The sequence below is a fragment of the Felis catus genome, chromosome D2, assembly GCF_018350175.1.
Source record: "Felis catus isolate Fca126 chromosome D2, F.catus_Fca126_mat1.0, whole genome shotgun sequence".
NCBI classification, from domain to species: domain Eukaryota; kingdom Metazoa; phylum Chordata; class Mammalia; order Carnivora; family Felidae; genus Felis; species Felis catus.
This window is the reverse complement of record NC_058378.1, coordinates 48,294,189-48,310,884: the sequence shown is the minus strand read 5'-3', so window position 1 is coordinate 48,310,884 and position 16,696 is coordinate 48,294,189. Positions and strand designations below refer to the sequence as shown.

The following is a 16,696-nucleotide window of genomic DNA, read 5'->3' as shown; positions in this document are numbered from 1 at the left end:
GCCCCACAGCTGAGAAGCCCCCTGGGTGGAGGGAGGGATGGGGACAGTGAGGACGGAGCCACCTGGTCTGTAAGCTGAGCTGGTGCAGGTTCTGTCTCAGCCCTCAGCATGGACAACACACCCCCAATGACACAACAGGACTTGTGAGCTGGAGCCACTGAGATAGCCCCAGGTACCCTGGTGATAAGTTCCCCCCAAACCCGAGCGGGCACATTTGGGGAAATGCTGTTTTCTCTTGGGCCACATGGAGCACAGGCTCTGAGGGTGGGAGCCAGGAGGCTGACTCTGGAGTGCCCAGGGCTTCACTCTGAAATCACCGTGGGGCTGAGACCTTTGCTTCTTACCTGCCACCGACCTCATTTCCCCACCCTGAAGCCACCGCATAGACAGTAGCTACTCCGAGTATGGGCTTACAACACCCCCCCCATGATGCATGTGGGTTTTATCCCACTTACTCATCAGAAACAGCCGAGGAAACAGGTCCCTTTAATTACCCCATTTTACCCATGAGAAAACCAATGAACAGAAACATTAAGTCACTTGCCCAAGGTGATCATCCAGCAAGGAACAGTGTGAGCGGGGTCAGTAATACCACATCATGCCAGATAGGCTGTTCTCACTCTTCAGAGGAGGGGGTCTCGCTATGAAATGCCAAGGCAGGCGGCCCCTGCAGAAAGGTGTCTCCCTCTCAGAGACCTGCCGGGGACAGCGCCCACCGCAGGGGAAGAGGGCCAGAAGGTGACACAGACCAGCGTGCTCTATACAGAAGCCTTTATTGGGAGGGGTCAGAGTTCATGGATCACCGGAAGGTGCAAATAGAGAGTTCTGAGGGTGCTGCCGTGGCGGGGGGGTGGGGGGGAGGCTGCGGTCCCACAGAGTGGCTTGGAAGGCCAGGAGCCCTGGTGCCAGTCCCTTGAGGGCCTTGCCAGAGAGTGCCCCTGCACCCTGGCGCCACAGAGTCTCCCTCCGGGGGTCCCTCGGGTCTTGCCACCATCCATCTGTCTCTGTGGACCCCAGGGGTCAGCAGAGGAGCCAGTCTGCCTCGGTGGGTCCCTCCTACTTGGCTGCTTTTCCTGGGACTCCCCATACAGCCAGTCCAGGGGGTCAGCAGCACCATCCCTGGGCGGTGCAGGCTGCTGGCCACTGAAGCGGGTAGTAATGTCCCGTAGGGACTCGGTAGGGCAGCTCGTCTCGAAGGCCTGGGCTGGCTGGGGCGGTCTGCCGAGTTGGGCCCTGGCTGTGGCCGCGTCCAGCACTGAAGTGGGCTGTGCCAGCTGACAAATGGACTTCACATAGTCATCCAGGCTGGGGGAGGCCAGGGGTTCCTGCCCAGGCCCCCCGGGGGGCATCTCTTCCGAGGTCTCCCGAATCGTGGGCAGGTGGGCCACAGGAACCAGTAGCCGGGACCTCATGGCTGCCGGCGATGGGGAGCAGTAACCTGTTGGTGGACAGAGGACCAGCGGTGAGCGTCTGCCATCCTGTCACCCCTCCTGTGTCCCCTCCCTCATCTGGGAGGCTGCCTAGGTGAATCATGGGCCTGAGAGCAGAGTGAAGTCTGCAGCCCCAAGCCCAGGCTCGGACCTCCTGGACTCTCCCTTTCCTGCTACCCCTGAACACCTTGTGCTTAAGAATCTGTCATTCCTGTAGTTTAAGAACCTATACAAATAAGAGAACCCGGCCTAACAGACTGGAGTCAGAGGGAACCTGGGAGTAAAGCCAGTCTCTGCCACTTCCTGACCTGGGGACCTATGGCCGGGTCACCTCTCCAAGCCCCCCCTTACCCGTCCATAAAACAGGGTTATAAATACCCGCTGGAAAGGATGTAAGAAACACATGGAATGACCCTACACGTGAAATCTCTTCGAATGTGACGCCCTCTGCAGCTATTAGCCGCTAACTGCATCCCCTGGTCTCTCGTAGCCAGTGAAGCTGTGTAGGTCCCTGCCCTTGAAGAGAAACAAAACCTTTCCATTTTATCTCAAACCAGAAGGAAGCTGCTCCCTCTTACCTGTAGCTGAGGGAACGTGGGGAGAGCAGGGATGCCAGATGAGCAAGGACAGTCCTTGGGAAGACCCGCAGAGCTCAGGGCGGAGGGCTGGGGGCCCAGCCGGCTGAGTCCCGCGTCCCGCGTGGAATGTGGGGACAACTGGCCCCTGTCCGGAGCGCTGGCCTCCGGGAGCCGTCTGGTGAACCTGGAGGTGTGGCCGTTGCTTTTATACTTTTCCACCAGCCATCAATTACTGTCACGAGGGCCAAAAATAGCAGTTCACAGGAAGGCTTTGGGAGGAAAACAGCCGGGTGGGGCGGGGTTTGGCCCAGCAGCCAGCCTGGAGCTACAGGAGGCCCTGGGGGATGTTTACTCTACAGGGCAGGGGAGGGAGGGGCACCATTCCTGTGGAGGAGTGGAGTAGGGGCGAGTGGAATAGGGGTGAGGGAGTGGAGGGCAGAGGGAGGAGTAGGGGGCTCCAGTAAGGAGGAAGGTGTTCGCTAAGACCCAGAACTGAGGGCACACAATGACTTCCTGACTTACGGAAAGGTGAGGCCTTGGGACAGCACGTTCTAGTCCTGCCTCTGTCTGCATGCACTTCCCCACCTGTGTGGCGAGCGCTGCCCAGAAGCCCGGAGGTCCTCCTCTGACCTCGGTTTCCTCTGATTTGACCAGAGACAGCTGCAGACTGACAGGGCCTCCCCTCCATTCCATAGGGGGCAGGCTGAGAGACAGTGGAGTCGTGGCTGGGGTGACAGCGTGGAGGCTCATACGTGGCCCATGCAGGGACATAGGGCCAGCAGTCCCCAGCACAGCTGACCCCTGACCTGGGAGGCTCTACTCTGCTTTAGCTCCTTGCTTCCAGCCCCAGGGCAATTCCCCCTGCCTCCTTCCCTGCCAGCTCTCCAGAGCCTTCCAATGGCATATTTGAAGCTTCAGCCTCAGCGTGTCCGGCCCCACTGCCCTGCCCCAGCCGTGTTCTCTTTTCCTCCTGACTCTCATACCCAGCACCTGACTGGTTTGATCTCCCTTCACCCGGGTCAGCCGGGCCGGCAGGCACGGGTCTCTGTGAACAGACATGCTGAGGTGTTTTAGGTGGGGCAGCAGCTCAGAGGAACCCCACTCTGGGTTTCCTTACTGCCCCCTTTAACTCCAGTGAATCAATCCAGTCTCTCCTTTGTTGGGAGGGTTAGTTACCTATCTGTGACTGTGTAACATCAGTGGTTATCAAAAATCACTCTGGTTTGTTGTTGTTGTTTTCTTTTTTAACAAGTAGTGCAAGGCCATTCCAGAAAGCTGTGTGTACTTTTGATAACCTTGAACAAAGTGGAACTGTTTTCTCTGTGGATGGCGGAGTGTTTTAAACGATGACTAACTTACTATGAAATCAACACTGCAGGGCACATCCCCCGTGAGGCCTTCCGGGGATATGAAGAAGTTTCTACAAGGTCCCTTCTTCTTGCAAGGCTTCCCATGCCTATAAGGAGAAAGAAATGGAATTTGTGAATCTAGAGTGATGTTCAAGATAGCAATGGGAGAATGATGTTCAAAGTTCACTGCCCAAAGGCTAGTATCAAAGCAGATTAGGAGCCTGGAGCTGGGAGGACCACAGCTCTGGGGAAAATGAGGCCGAGAAGAGTTCAGACAGATGCTCTGAAGCAGCCTGGCCAGGCACACGCGTGGGGGCCGTTAGGCTGGGCACAAGGAGCCTGGAGGTGGTCGCGCATACATAGGAGCCTGAACTAGGTCGGAAACAGAATCAAAAAGACCTGAGGGGTGTGAGTGGCACCCCTGAGACCTGAGGGCACTCGCTGAGGGTGCCTCTGGAGGGTTCTGACAATGAGGACCTCAGAGTCTGGCAGAAGGGCAGTAGGTAGCTGTGCCATCTGCAGACCTTAGGAAATCAAAGCTGGTTGGGGACACAGAATGAGAGCTGTTGTAGATCTTCTGAGTGTTCATGCCAATGGTGAACCATGGGACTGGCTGTGTCCAGGTGGTGAGGAAAGCAAGACTGGCCCTCGGGAAAGAAGGCAGCTTGGAAACATGGGGGTGGGTCCGGCCCACTCGAGTGGTTACGGTGGCAAATGGCGGCAGTGTGGGGAGAAGGGTGAGGCTGAGACCCAGCTCCGAGGACCAGCAGGGAATGGAATCCAGCGCCCTGCACATGTTCGCAGCAGGACCTGGTGACCGTGGGACCTCCTTCCCAGGTGCAGTGTGGGGGGAGGGGTGTGGGAAGGCTCTCTGCTTGGCACTGGTGTCACTGTGGCCATGCTTCTCTGGAACATGTTTCCTTACTCCTGTGTGGACGTGCTTGCTGGATAGCAGCTGGGTTCCTGTGGGACGCCTGACTCAGCCGCTCTGTCCCAGGCCGTGCCCCTGGCCAGACGAGAGCTGAGCAGTGAAAGGGCACGCCCCAGGTTTCCTCTGGTCAGTCACATGGCCTTACGCCTTGGAGCATGTAGAGGCTTGTGTACCTTCCCCCTGGGGAGAACCCCAAGGAGGAGAGGTCGTGTTTGGGGCCAAGAGTGTGCAGGGCGTCCCGTGGATGACAGGCTGGCCCTTACGGGGCTTGGGGGAGGGTGGGCAGTGACCCCCGAGGAGGGCTGCTCTGGGGACTGAGGCTAACCTGTGTGGGTCCCCACAGGAGGAAGGCGCTTTGATCATTGAGGGACTTCTCAACATTGCCTGGGGACTGAGGCGGCCAATCCGGCTCCAGATCCAGGATGACAGGGAGCGAGTGCATCTCTCGGCAGCCTCCTGGACGCCTGGACAGCCCAGCTGCCACCTGTGAGTGCCGGGATGGCTGAGGCAGGGCCAGGGGGCCTCCCTGACGACTGTTCAACCCCGCTTACTTTTTGAGAGGTTCGGGGGCTGGGGTCCTCAGTCTCAGGGCAGAAGCCCTGCTCCATCATGGGGCACATGAGAGCACAAGTCAGCCTTAATCCTTGTCACCCCGCAACTGCCTGAGCCCATGGCCTCACCTGCCAACAAGTGATCTTTCTAGATGATGACCAAGTCACCTCACTCTTGGAGAATTTTCCAGACTCCCACCACCTCCAGTTGTGTTTTTCATACATTCACGGGAACCACCTTATCTGCAAGGAGGCAAGCTACAGCCAGGGGGGCTCCCCCCATCCTGGACAAAGTGAATGTTTTTTGGCATCTGTTCTAGCTCAAAAATTCACACAGATTTCACCTCTCACTGCTCTGCTTTTATTTTAATATCAGAATTTGTTTTTATAAATGTACTTGGGCTCGATGCCAGATTTATCTTAATATCAGAAATACGTTTTAATCGTGACAAAACAGGTCCCCATTTTATTGCTTAGTGGACATTTGCCTCCTCTTGCCCTGTCACCCCCAATAAAGGGCAGTTGGCTGCTGTGTTTTGCTTGTTCCTGCCTATAATGAATCCTTCTGAGAGGCAGAAATTCAAAACGTTCTCCCCTTCAAAAATTCAAGTACAGGTGCTGTTCTGAGGGCACTGAACACCCCCCCCCCCGCCGCCCCGTTGCACCCCATGCAGACTTCAAGTATAGCATTTGGATGGACTTCTTAGAAAGGCTGCTAGTGCGATTCATGCGTCCCACTCCCTGGGGTAAAGCAGCCACGTGAGCAGACAGACAGCAGGACCCTCAGAGGCCCTTCTCCAGCCTGGCACCAGCTACCCTCGCTTGGAGTCCACCCTGCCCAGAGGCCCAGAGGTTAGCCCCTCAAGGTTGCCCCTGCCCAACACTCCATTGGGCCTGAAGGAAGCCCAGAAGGCCCGCTCAGCGCTTGGCCACAGACAGCGCCTCCCCAGTCTATGCCTAGGAGTGCATGGGCACCGCCTGTGTCCCTGTGTCTATGCAACAGGGACAAGCTCACTCGGGTCAACGGGACCGACTCCCTCTCCCTCCAGCAGACACCATGGCAATTCTTTGCTCTTCTTTTAATATTTTTGCATTAACTCGGTGTGAAATCCAGCCTTACCTCAGCCTGCCCTGCTTCTCACCTTTGTCCCGTCCACAGAGGCATCCATCCTTGTCTCTCTAACTCGAGCTACTTCGCTCTGTCAGCAGCTCTGTGAGCACCATGATTGTCTTTTCAGAAAGGAGCCGCTTCTTCAGGAAGGCAAGGTCGCCGCCCAGGAGCCGAACGCTCAGACGGCGCACAGCACCGAGAGTTCCAGAGACAGCTCAGGTAAGTGGGGCCTCAAGCTACCCGGGACCGTGTCTCACTCAGCCCGGGTAGGAGCGGAGGGGCTTGGCTCAGGACTGTCTCTGAAGGACAGCTTTGTGGAGGGGCACAGAGTGGCTTCAGTTGTCTTCAGGAACGACACTTGGCTGAATCCCTCCTCAGTATGAGGTAGTCTCATCAGCTCCTCATAGCAAAGGAAGCAGAGGCTTGCAGAGGTGACATTATTTGACATAATTTGCCTGAGTCCCCTGGCCCGTGCTGCATTGCAGAAAGGAGACAACATCAGGAGCGGGCACGGTGCCCTCCTGGCCCTGCGAACCTCTGGGACATCTTCACACTCTGGGGTCCAGACTGCTCTTCTGTCCCTCTCGCACTCAGTCGGGGCTCAGAGGGTTGGGACAGGGCCGCCAAAGACCTGCCCTGAGTGCCCAGAGACAGAGGCCCACACCACGGCCATGTGGTGTGGTGACATAGGTCATCCTGCCTGGGGGTCACCTTTCCCGTCTGCGAAGTGGGCATCACCCGAGCTGGACCCCAGCCTCTGTCACAGCAGCAGCATTCACATTACTGTCTGCTGTAGCGTGGTGCCACCACAAAGCCCCAGGAAGCCAGGTCCCATGCACTGCAGCACAGCAGGTCTCTGGACCTGTGCACCACCCGGGACCAACTTTCTCATTCATTCCTCCCTGCAGAGCCCGTGGAGGAGGATGAGGAGACCCCACAGCTGATGCGGACCAAGAGCGACGCAGCCTGTGTGATCCAGAGGAGGCCCCGGTCCCGCACACCCGGCGAGGCCCAGAGGATCCGGCGACATCGGTTCTCCATCAACGGGCACTTTTACAACCACAAGGTGATGACCCAGCCCGGCCTCTCCCCTGGGCCCTGAAGCTGAGGCCACGGGGAACCAGCCCCCAGCCTGCACGGGTGCAACTGTTGGGCTTTCGCTAGGCCAGGCCGCACAGAAGTCTTGTCAGAGTTCACCGTCACCCTGGCCCTGTGGACTGGGGTGGTCGTATCTGTGTCCTCATGGGGAGATGGATCTGCTCAGGAGGAGAAAGAACTTGCCCAAAGTCACATCAAAGTAGCATTCAACAAAACAAAACAAAACCAAACAAAGCATTCCACCTGGTGACCCCAAAGCCTGTGTTGTTTTGTTTTGTTTACCACATGCTTACTCACTGTCAATCCATTTTCATAAGTTGCACGGATTTTTGGAAAGTAATGCCATGTTTATGTCTGATGAGGCAGTTTTCTATGAGGTTTCCACCAGAGCTCAGTTGATGGTTTTGTGGGAACATGATGTGCTACTGGCATTCTTACAGGGCAGATTAGCCCCCTCGGTTGAGGTGCGCCCAGAGGCATGTGCTCCTGTGTCCCAGAGAACCTGCCCTGCTCCTGGTTCCCAGCACTTAGCCTTTTGTCCGAGTGCACATTGTACTGACCCTAGGAAGAGATCTCCTTCCCCAGATGACATCAGTCCCTAAACAAACCGAAGTGTAAAAGGAGAAGTTGATTGTTTCTATAAATGGCATGAGTGGCAGTGTGGGTGAGGCCCCGGATGGAGTGTCCCATAACGGGGCCACATCCTGCAGCGCTGGGAAATGGAAGCAGGGGTTTCCAGCTGAGGCAGCTGCCCGTCTTGATAGGCGATGACTCATGGGAGGGGGAGGGGGCCTGGCAAAGGCAGGTCTCAGGGTCAGATCTCAAGAACGGTTACACAGTTGAGGCCTGCCAGGAGCCACTCGAGTGCTCTGGGGGCACCCTGGACTTCGGGGTGAAGAATTCAGCAAGGCAAGCTTGTTGTCAGGACCCGCCTTCCTCTCTGTGCTGGGTTGGCGGTGAGTGTTCAGGGGTGACAATAGGTTATCTTTGCTAAGTGCAGGAAAACCCAGGACTATTTGAGAGTCAAGTTTCCTGAGAGGGCACAGGGGAGGCAGGGCTGAGGTTAAGCAGAGATTAAGAATGGTTTGGATTAGCCAGAGGACTCTCAATCTGGCTTGGGTATTCTTTAAATCTGGTTCCAAAGGGGGTTGGCCTGTAAGGCGTTATATAAACATATTAGATATTTACATGCTAGTTTAAGGAATTAGTCAAAAATTTTAAAAGAATATTTGCATGGGATTAGGCTCTTTGTATTTCTATGTTCCTAAAAAAGGAAGCTTTTGATCCGTGACTCGAGGTACCAAAGAGTGGGGTTTATCTCCAGTACGTTTACCCCCCTCTTCTGAGAAGTGACTCATCTCTAAGATGTGTGTCTGGCAGATTAAGCCTTATTTTAGTCATTACAAATATCCCAGAGACACGGAGATCTGAGCACTCTGTATCCTTCAAAATGCACAGCAATGACCAGTGAGAGCTTTTGTCTCGGCCCATTGGAGCTGCTCTGGCGAGAAGGGCTCCTCAGCCAGCCCAACACTGAACCCACTAGCCTGTAATCCAGTCAGGGTGGTTCTTTCTCCCAGTGACAGATTTACCTACAGAAGGTGGGTTCCTTCTTCCAGGCAAACTGACTAAACCCCAGGACGTGAGCTAGTGTCTTTAGGCATGTTGGATAGTGGATTCCCATCTCCTGGCCGAGTAAGGGGCTCCCCCTCTCTCACCTTACTTACGATCCATTCAGAATCCGTGTCCTTAGAAATCAGGTGACACAGTATTTGAGTCACAGGCAGCAAGGGGAGAAAAGAAATTCTAGAATTGACTTCCTAAGGCTGTTAGTCTGCATTTTCTTTCTGAGGACTGCACGCTATTACCTCAAGACTCCATCATTTTTCAAAACTATTGTGATTCACAGTGATGTTGACATGATTTCCAGACCGGGTTAAACTTGGTACCTGTCCCGGTGCTTTGCCCTGGGCTGTTGGATTCAAATGTATTTTACCAGAGATGGCAAAGATGGGAGCTTCGTTCCTACATGGAGCTGGTCAGTATCATTGTGAGAAAAGGCACCAGGCAGAAGCACTGACAATGTCTTGTTGACAAGACCTTTCTTCTCCTTGAAATGGCCTGACTCCTCCAGTCCGTATTTCTTGGGGACTGAAAGCCTACTCTGGCGTTCTGTATCTCCCAGAGTCATTCTACGTCTCAACTTTGGAGGAGGCAGGTCTGGATTTGAGTCTGACCCTGGTGCTTGGGGACACTGAGCAGGTCCTTCATACACCTGAGCTCCAGTTACTTCCTGGGGACAGCAGGGCTAGGACCACAGAGGAGGAATGTGCAAATTTGAATTTGGTGTTGGCAAGTGAGGAAGAGCTCACCTGGGGGGGGGGGGGGGAGAGTGAGTCTCACAGGGAGGACCCAAAGCAAGGGCTTTCCAATGGCTCTGTCCTTTCTAGATGGGTGACCCTGACAGGCTACTTAACCTCTCCGAGCTTCGGCGTCCTTTCTTAAAAGGAGGACTAGTGACAGGTACTTCGAAAAGCTGTTGTAGGAGCCAATCAAAGATTTGGGATGAAATGCTAAGCAGGTCTATAACCTGGCTAGTGTTCATTGAGGACTATGAAGCCTCAGGCAATGCCCTGGTTGACTGGATATATGGTGTCTCATAGGCAAAGGCAAGGAACATAATGTGAAGAGTCTGTGTGGCTGGACCACAGGGAGACGGGGAGAGAATCATCGTACCACATGTGTAAACAGTGAGAGGAGCTGTGAATGGTGCCGTTTGGGCCATGGGAAGCCTTCAGAGACTTTTAACAAGAACTGTGCTAAAAGACAGTGCTTCTCAAGTTGTCCTGTATGGAAAGCATCACCTGGAGGTTTCCTCAAAATGCGGGTTCTGATTCAGGAGGCTGGGGCTGGGAGCCAAGACTCTGTGCTAACGCAGCTGGTCCAGAACACACAGAGCTGCAAGGTGCTTGAAAGGTTGTTCCTTTGGGCAGCAGGGTGGAGAATGGATGGAAAGTGCTGAGATTGGACGGGAGAAAGGTGGGACACTTAGGCAGTGTAGACGGACAGCCTCTTCTCGGGCACCGCTGGGAGAATGGGGAGGAGCGGACAGATTCGAAAACTTTCCGTCTTAGAATCAACAGACACTTGGCAATTTGACTCAGAGACAGAGTGAGAAGGAGACTGATCCCCGCCCCCCCCCCACCCCCTGTGAAGTACTTCCATGGGACTGACTCCTAGGATCAGACAGCTTTGGAGGCATCTTTCTTTCAGTCCTCTGTTGCTACAGTTTCCCCAAGTGCACCCAGATGTGGGCACAGCTGTGTGTAGACCTGTGACCGGACAAGCACAGGTGTTCCCACAGCCCAGGTTCACCTGTCCCTCTGGACCATTTGGCTGACAGTGTGCCCAGACCCTGCCTGATGTCACTTCCATGTCCCTCTGGCCCTGCCCTGAACAATCCGCCTCCCTCCACAGACCTCAGTGTTTACTCCTGCTTATGGGTCTGTGACCAACGTGAGGGTCAACAGCACCATGACAACCCTGCACGTGCTCACCCTGCTGCTGAACAAGTTCCGAGTAAGTCTGGCCATGAGCGGCCTTGCCCCGGGAGGCTGGTGGTTTGCTGTTTTGTTAGAGGAGGGGGCTGGCAAAGGCTGGGGAAGGTGCCCGTGGTTCTTGGGTAGAAGGTCTAGCAAGGTTTCCTGGACTGAAGCAGCATCTCTGGGATCTAGAGCAGGGAGAGGGGAGGATCCTTGGGGACTTGTGTGTGTAGCACTGGGGGTGTGGTTTCTGCCAGGGATCCCTTTCTGTCCATCTTGTCCCAGAAAGCCGTGGTCTGACTGCCTATCACTGCCTGTACAGGTGGAAAATGGCCCCAGTGAATTTGCACTCTACATTGTTCACGAGTCTGGGGGTAAGTGTCTGCCTGTGCTTCCAGATCATGAAAACAAAAGCCGCTGTCCATTTGGCAGGCTCACTGGCCATGCTGCTTGGGCAGGGGGCCACGACGAATACCTCTGCCAGGCTGAAACCCAGCCACCCTCGCTATGCCTCTCAGAATCCCAAGGGAAGTCACCATCTCCAGCCCCGCTCAGTTGGGAGGGGTTGGGGGATGTGTGTCGGGGTCCGGGAGTTGGAGCTGAAGGGTCCCCCCCAAGTACGTTTGCCGAACCCGCATGGCCCTCTGTACAGCACTGGCCTCCCCATGGCCACTCTGCTCTCTCTGCTTCTCCCTCGGCTCCTGTTCCTCTCTGACCTGGGCCTTTGCTTTGTGCCACAATCACACGTCATTCCGGGCACCCTTCTCTTCCAAGCCTGGAGAAGATTCCTGGGCCCCCCGGACATCCATTTTCTACCACATTCCCAGCCTGGAACAATGAGGGGCAGTACTAATGCCCCATGAATTTTGTAAACTGCCTTCTTTTTCAGAGCGAACAAAATTAAAAGACTGTGAGTACCCGCTGATTTCCAGGATCCTGCACGGGCCGTGTGAGAAGATCGCCAGGATGTTCCTGATGGAAGCCGACCTGGGCGAGGAAGTCCCCCACGACGTGAGTGGGGGCTGAGGCTCTGGGAAGCCTGCTCTTGAAGGAAGAGCCGGATGACAGCATGGGGGCCCCAAGGGCTCTGAAGGGCACCTTGGCCAGGCCCTGTCTCCAGGGGCCACACAGCTGTCCTCCAGGGCCCCAAGCCTGGCAGAGTGAGGGCTCCAGCCCTCCCTCCTCCTGTCAGTGACCACCAGCTCTAACAGCAGGCCTAGGGGAAAAAAGAAGTTGGGTCCTAGAAAACCATAGCCTGTGCTTTTCCCCTCGGCAGGTAGAAACTTTTCCTTTGTTAGAGTGTGTTTAGTTATTACCTTAAAGACCTACCCAAGGGCTCCTTAACTAGGACCTACCCAGGGCCTGTGGAAGGGAGCCAGCTGGCTAAGTCTTACCACAGCCTGAGTCCTGGGCTAGGAGTGAGCACATTGCCAAACTCCCCTGCACAGGAAAGGCCCATAGGGTTTGAACCCAAGGCAAAGGCCGGTGACCCTGTATCCCTCAGACCATTCACAGACTAGTGCAGATTCGTTCCACTGATAGAAACAGTGGTGTTCCCAGCCCCCCTCACCCCCACCCCAGAGAATACCCAGTGTGGTCCTGCTCTCTCTTGAATAATTTCCCTCACATCCAGCTTGACCTTTCGTCCCAGGGATGATAGTGGCCTGTGAGGTAAAAAGGAGCCGATCCGTCCTCCATCCCAGAGCAGACAGAGTGCTGGGGTTGGCTGGGGAGGAGGGCAGCCACTTCCTTGGCTATAAGACATTGCCGGATTTGGCTGCCGTGGAAGCCACGAGGAAAAGAAAACACATGTCTGGCTTCTAATTGAAAGCACACTCAAATGTTCTTGGATTTTCTAGGTCGCTCAGTACATTAAATTTGAAATGCCGGTGCTGGACAGTTTTGTTGAAAAATTAAAAGAAGAGGAGGAAAGAGAAATAATCAAACTGACCATGAAGTAAGCAGCACAGAAGGAGCCAGTCGTGGGTCCTGAACACCAGGGCAAGCGTGCAGGGCAGAGCACCCAGGCTGGGGCCGGGACAGCTCTCCCCTCGCCTCCCAGCCCTGGCTCCCCAGCACCTCCCTCTGGCCCCCTGCTCAGTATTGACACCAAGATGGGGTGACAGTCCGCCAGAATGGCAGGCTGCGGTGCAAGCCGCCCATCTGGCCCCAGCACCTCACCAGCACGGGAAGGGCCCAGCTGTTGAAACTGAGTGGGAGAGTCAGGCAGGAGTGTGGCTGGGTGCTGGGCCAGGGTAACATGTTCTGGTGACACAGCTCTGTAGGGGCAAGCGAGGAGAGGGCCTGCTCAGGGCGGTTTCAGCCTGGTCTGCACCTTTTGTGCTGGTGGGCTCTCTGAGCCTGCCCCGAAGCGGTGGCTGTTGGAGCTTTCTGTAACAGCCGATGTTTTCGGGCGCAGGGGACCCGGCCAATGGAAAGGTGAGCCGGCTCCTGGGGAAGATACATCAAGGCCCGGCTGGGCGAGGTTAGCCAAGATGCACAGCCCAGTGACTGGTCTGTCCCTCTGCAGGGTGGAGGGTGGGGCAGGGAGAGCACCTGGGGCATCAGCCAGGGCCAGGGCTGGAGTCCCCCTCCTTAGGAAAGGAAGGAGGGAGTCTGCTCACGGCCAGGGCCTGCGGTGGGGAGACTGCTTTGGATTCCGGTTTCTGGCTGAGCGATTTTTGGAAAGCCACGGCCCTCCCCATGCCCCGTGGGCTTCCGTCCATGCGGCGAGGCCTCTTCCGGCAGTCAGCAGAGGCCCCCAGTCAGAGAGGACGGTCCACCGTGCAGTCTGCAGTGTCACTGTAGGGTTTTGGAGCTGGAAGGGGACGTGGGGGCCACCTGGTCAGTCTATTCGGCGCACGGAGAGGAAGCCGAGGCCTGAGGTGAGGAAGGTCGCAGCACAGGTCACTGACGAGCCTGGGCTTGAGCGCAGGCTTCCTGATCCCTGCCCTGCCACCTGTCCACTCCAGCACGCCCCTTTCCGTACTGGAGAATCTTCGGAAAGGAACAGCGCGCTCTGCTTTTGAGGCCCAGCAGGGTGTGAGGCCCCGTCTGTCCGCTCCTCTAAGCCAGCCGTCTTGCAGGGTGCGGGCCTGGCTCCTCCCTCTCCTTGGTGGAGGAGAGATGACGGCTGCCAGCCGCGGGTCTACTGGCCTAGGCACCTGTGTGCTCCTTCGTTCTTCTCCCCTCTCCCTGTGTCCTCCCGTGTCAGCGAGTCCCCTTGACTGTGTCTCCCTCCAGGTTCCAAGCCCTGCGTCTGACGATGCTGCAGCGCCTGGAGCAGCTGGTGGAGGCCGAGTAGCCAGCCGGCACCAGCCTCTTCCGAAGCCCCCCACGGCCAGTGCGCACTGAGCGCCGGTGGCCAGGCCCTGATCGGTCACATTGACCGAGAGCCACCGGCTGAGGAGTCTAGCACACGTGCTTCTACATGTCTACCTGCCCGAGCACCATAAGTCCCATGCCCCTGGCTCCTGGCTCACTCGCAGGGCCCAGAGCCAGGCCTGAGGAGCCAGAAATTTGCCGGGTGGGGTGTCTGAGGCCTGCCTGTGCGGCAAGTAGCCCCGAAGCCGTGGCACTGGCCAGAGTATGGGGCTGGATGTCGCGGCCAGTCCTGTTCACGCCGTACCTCTCTGGCTCAGGAGAGCAGTACCCGATCGAGCCCGTGAGGTGTGCGCTCTGTCTGCTCTCCCAGGGCCCGGCCCAGAGTTTCTGCACAGCCACAAGCCCCCCACCTCCTCATCCACGTGACCCACAAGATCCCCGTCTGCCTTCACCTCATGCAGCAGCTCCGGACTCTGCTGGGAAAAGCAGGGGCTGCTAGCAGACACGGGATGTGCCCTGTGTCCGGCCATCACTTCTCCACGGCATCCCTGGCCGCCCACCCCACGAGCCCCATGCAGCCTAGCACCCTGGCAGCAGAGGTCAGACCAGGAGTAAGACCAGGAGTGCACCATCTTCCCTCTGCAGCACTCACTCTTAACATCCTCAGTGAGACCTGAAGGAATTCTTATAAGGAGCTTGCCGCAGGAAACATGGCACTTTGATCACACGGAGGAGGTGGCCCACGTGGCGTTGGAAGGGTGCCAGCCTGTGTGGAGCAGAGTCCGAGTGCAGGGGGCAGCCATGTGGTGGGCTCGGGAAGGCAATGGTCCGTCCCCGTCGCGCTGTCCCATGGATACCTGTGTGCCTCTTGCCCTTTCTGGTCTCTTTCTTCCACTCTCTACGCTTCCCGTCAAAGGGGCACAATGAGAAGAAATGTGTATTTGAGGAGAAAGCGCTTTGAACCCCCTGGGGCCAGAACAATTTGGGTTTGTCAGCTGTCGGAGAATTTCTGGAATGAACAAGAAGGCCTTTGCACAACTGTGCAACAGTTTACGTTGGTCATGTGAAGTGTTTGTCCAAACCAGAGCAAATTAAAGACCAAATTCTTTTCCCACTGGGGCCTGTGGATAGTGGATTTAAAGAGAAGAACTAGAGAGTCTTCCAGATATAAGAGAGATCCCAACTCTGCTCTGTGCAGTGGCTCCTTACTGGCCCCCACAAAGAGCAGAGCTTGGGAGCAGCCGTGTCCTGTGGATCCACTGTTCAGGGTGAACTTCGTGCCGAGGGTGCCCTGACCTAGCTCTGCCGTCACAGAGACACGCAGAGATGCCCCAGGGAGATCCCCTGCAGTTTCTGTCATCTCTGTTCTCCTTTGGCAACATAATTTCACAGGTGCTCAATAAAGGTGTGCTGAAGTGAAGGAGTTAGGACCAAGCCTTCTTTTTGTTGTGTGTGTCCACCCTAACTCCCTGCTCGAACCTCTCAAATTTTATCCTACGATACGTGTGGCCAAAGTTGGCAAAAGAGCCAACGCTGGGGGCAGCCCGCTGCTCTAGACCCCAACGTGACTCCTTCATTTCAGTGCATATCCTTGGGACTGGTGTGGGGCCTGAGGACAGAGGCAGCCAAAGGGCACAGAGAAAGAATCACTGGTGGGGGTCTGTGGGCAGCCTGAATGATAAGCAATAGGGCCACCGTGATTTACAGAATCTTGGCATCAGGACCATAGGAATCTTCCAGGCAGGGGCTCAGATGGGATGGCAGCATCTCTACCTAAGAGAGGGTAGAAAACAAATCAAACAGGCTCCCCCAGGTCGTTCTACTCCCCAACCCGTTACTGACAAGCTCAGGTCTAGGACAACCGCCGATCCATCGTTCAGCGGTAACTATGCCAGGCTTGTGCTCAGCCCTGGAGGGACAAAGACAGAGCCACGGTTCACCTCACCGGGAGGTGTTCAGGGGTACCCTCAATTGGAGAAGCAAGCTGGATACCCAGGAGGGTCAGGGGACCAGCAGAGCTGGACCAGAGAGGATAGAGCTGATCTAAGTCCCTGGAAGGAGGCCTGAGGCTGAGCCCGGGTTGGAGTATGTGGCACTCCAGCCTGAGAAACACGTGCCAGCTTGGGAGAAAGACAAAGCCCAGGGGAAAGCCATTGATCAGGAGACCTTCTGAAAGCACTCACTGGTTTCATTTTATAGTTTTTTTGGTGTTCGGGATTTTTTTTTTTTCTTTTTTTGCAGTTGCTACAATAGTATTGTTCAAGACATCTCTAGATAAGGATCACTTTTGAAATAGACATTATCAAAATTAACTTGTGACGATCGTAGCAAAGAAAAATCACTAGCAAGTTGTATAGGAAAGGGGGAAAGGTACACTTCTACAGTCATCTAAGGGGTTAGCAAATCTTTTCATCAACAGCATATTTGCTTTTCAGAGGCAATTTGAAAAGCTGCTAATTCAGCTCACAGTGACACCACACTTGCAGACTTTCTCTGCTGGGCTCTGTGGTTTCCTGCTGGTTTGTGTGGGAGCTCTATTTTCCTCTTTCCATAGAGTTTACGGTGTTTCTCACGTGCTCCCTCACTAACTAGTATCTCAGGTAATAAAAGTATCCAAAAACAAAGTACAGATTCCTGTGAGTGCGTGTCCTCTCCTAGAACAAGCCTGCCTTCCCAGGCCAGGTCTCAACCAGAGAAAATAATAAACACAGGATGAAATCAACATGATTGCAAAAGAAGGCCTGGACTCCGGAAAAACAGGGTGATTTGCCCAGAACAAATT

The 16,696-nt window shown here is 55.5% G+C and overlaps 2 protein-coding genes across 3 annotated transcripts in view; one reads left to right on the top strand and one right to left on the bottom strand.

Annotated features, from left to right (window-relative positions):
- Positions 1–15,337, top strand: part of RASSF4 (Ras association domain family member 4) — a 32,860-nt gene extending 17,523 nt beyond the window's left edge. The window contains exons 4-11 of one of the 2 annotated variants that reach the window (XM_003994186.6): positions 4,632–4,774; positions 6,078–6,169; positions 6,859–7,016; positions 10,526–10,627; positions 10,913–10,964; positions 11,480–11,601; positions 12,450–12,547; positions 13,834–15,337. In XM_003994186.6, the coding sequence (XP_003994235.2) occupies positions 4,632–4,774; positions 6,078–6,169; positions 6,859–7,016; positions 10,526–10,627; positions 10,913–10,964; positions 11,480–11,601; positions 12,450–12,547; positions 13,834–13,894 (828 nt within the window). In that variant the 3' untranslated portion in view covers positions 13,895–15,337. The remainder of the gene's footprint in view (positions 1–4,631; positions 4,775–6,077; positions 6,170–6,858; positions 7,017–10,525; positions 10,628–10,912; positions 10,965–11,479; positions 11,602–12,449; positions 12,548–13,833) is intronic. The other variant, XM_023240692.2, reaches the window with a different exon arrangement.
- On the bottom strand, positions 757–2,237 carry DEPP1 (DEPP1 autophagy regulator). Its single transcript, XM_003994187.6, has 2 exons — positions 2,009–2,237; positions 757–1,438 (listed from the first exon to the last, which is right to left on the bottom strand). Exon 2 carries the CDS (start codon positions 1,410–1,412, stop codon positions 786–788), a length of 627 nt encoding a protein of 208 aa, XP_003994236.2. The 5' UTR covers positions 1,413–1,438; positions 2,009–2,237; the 3' UTR covers positions 757–785.
- Positions 15,338–16,696: the final 1,359 nt, after the last annotated feature.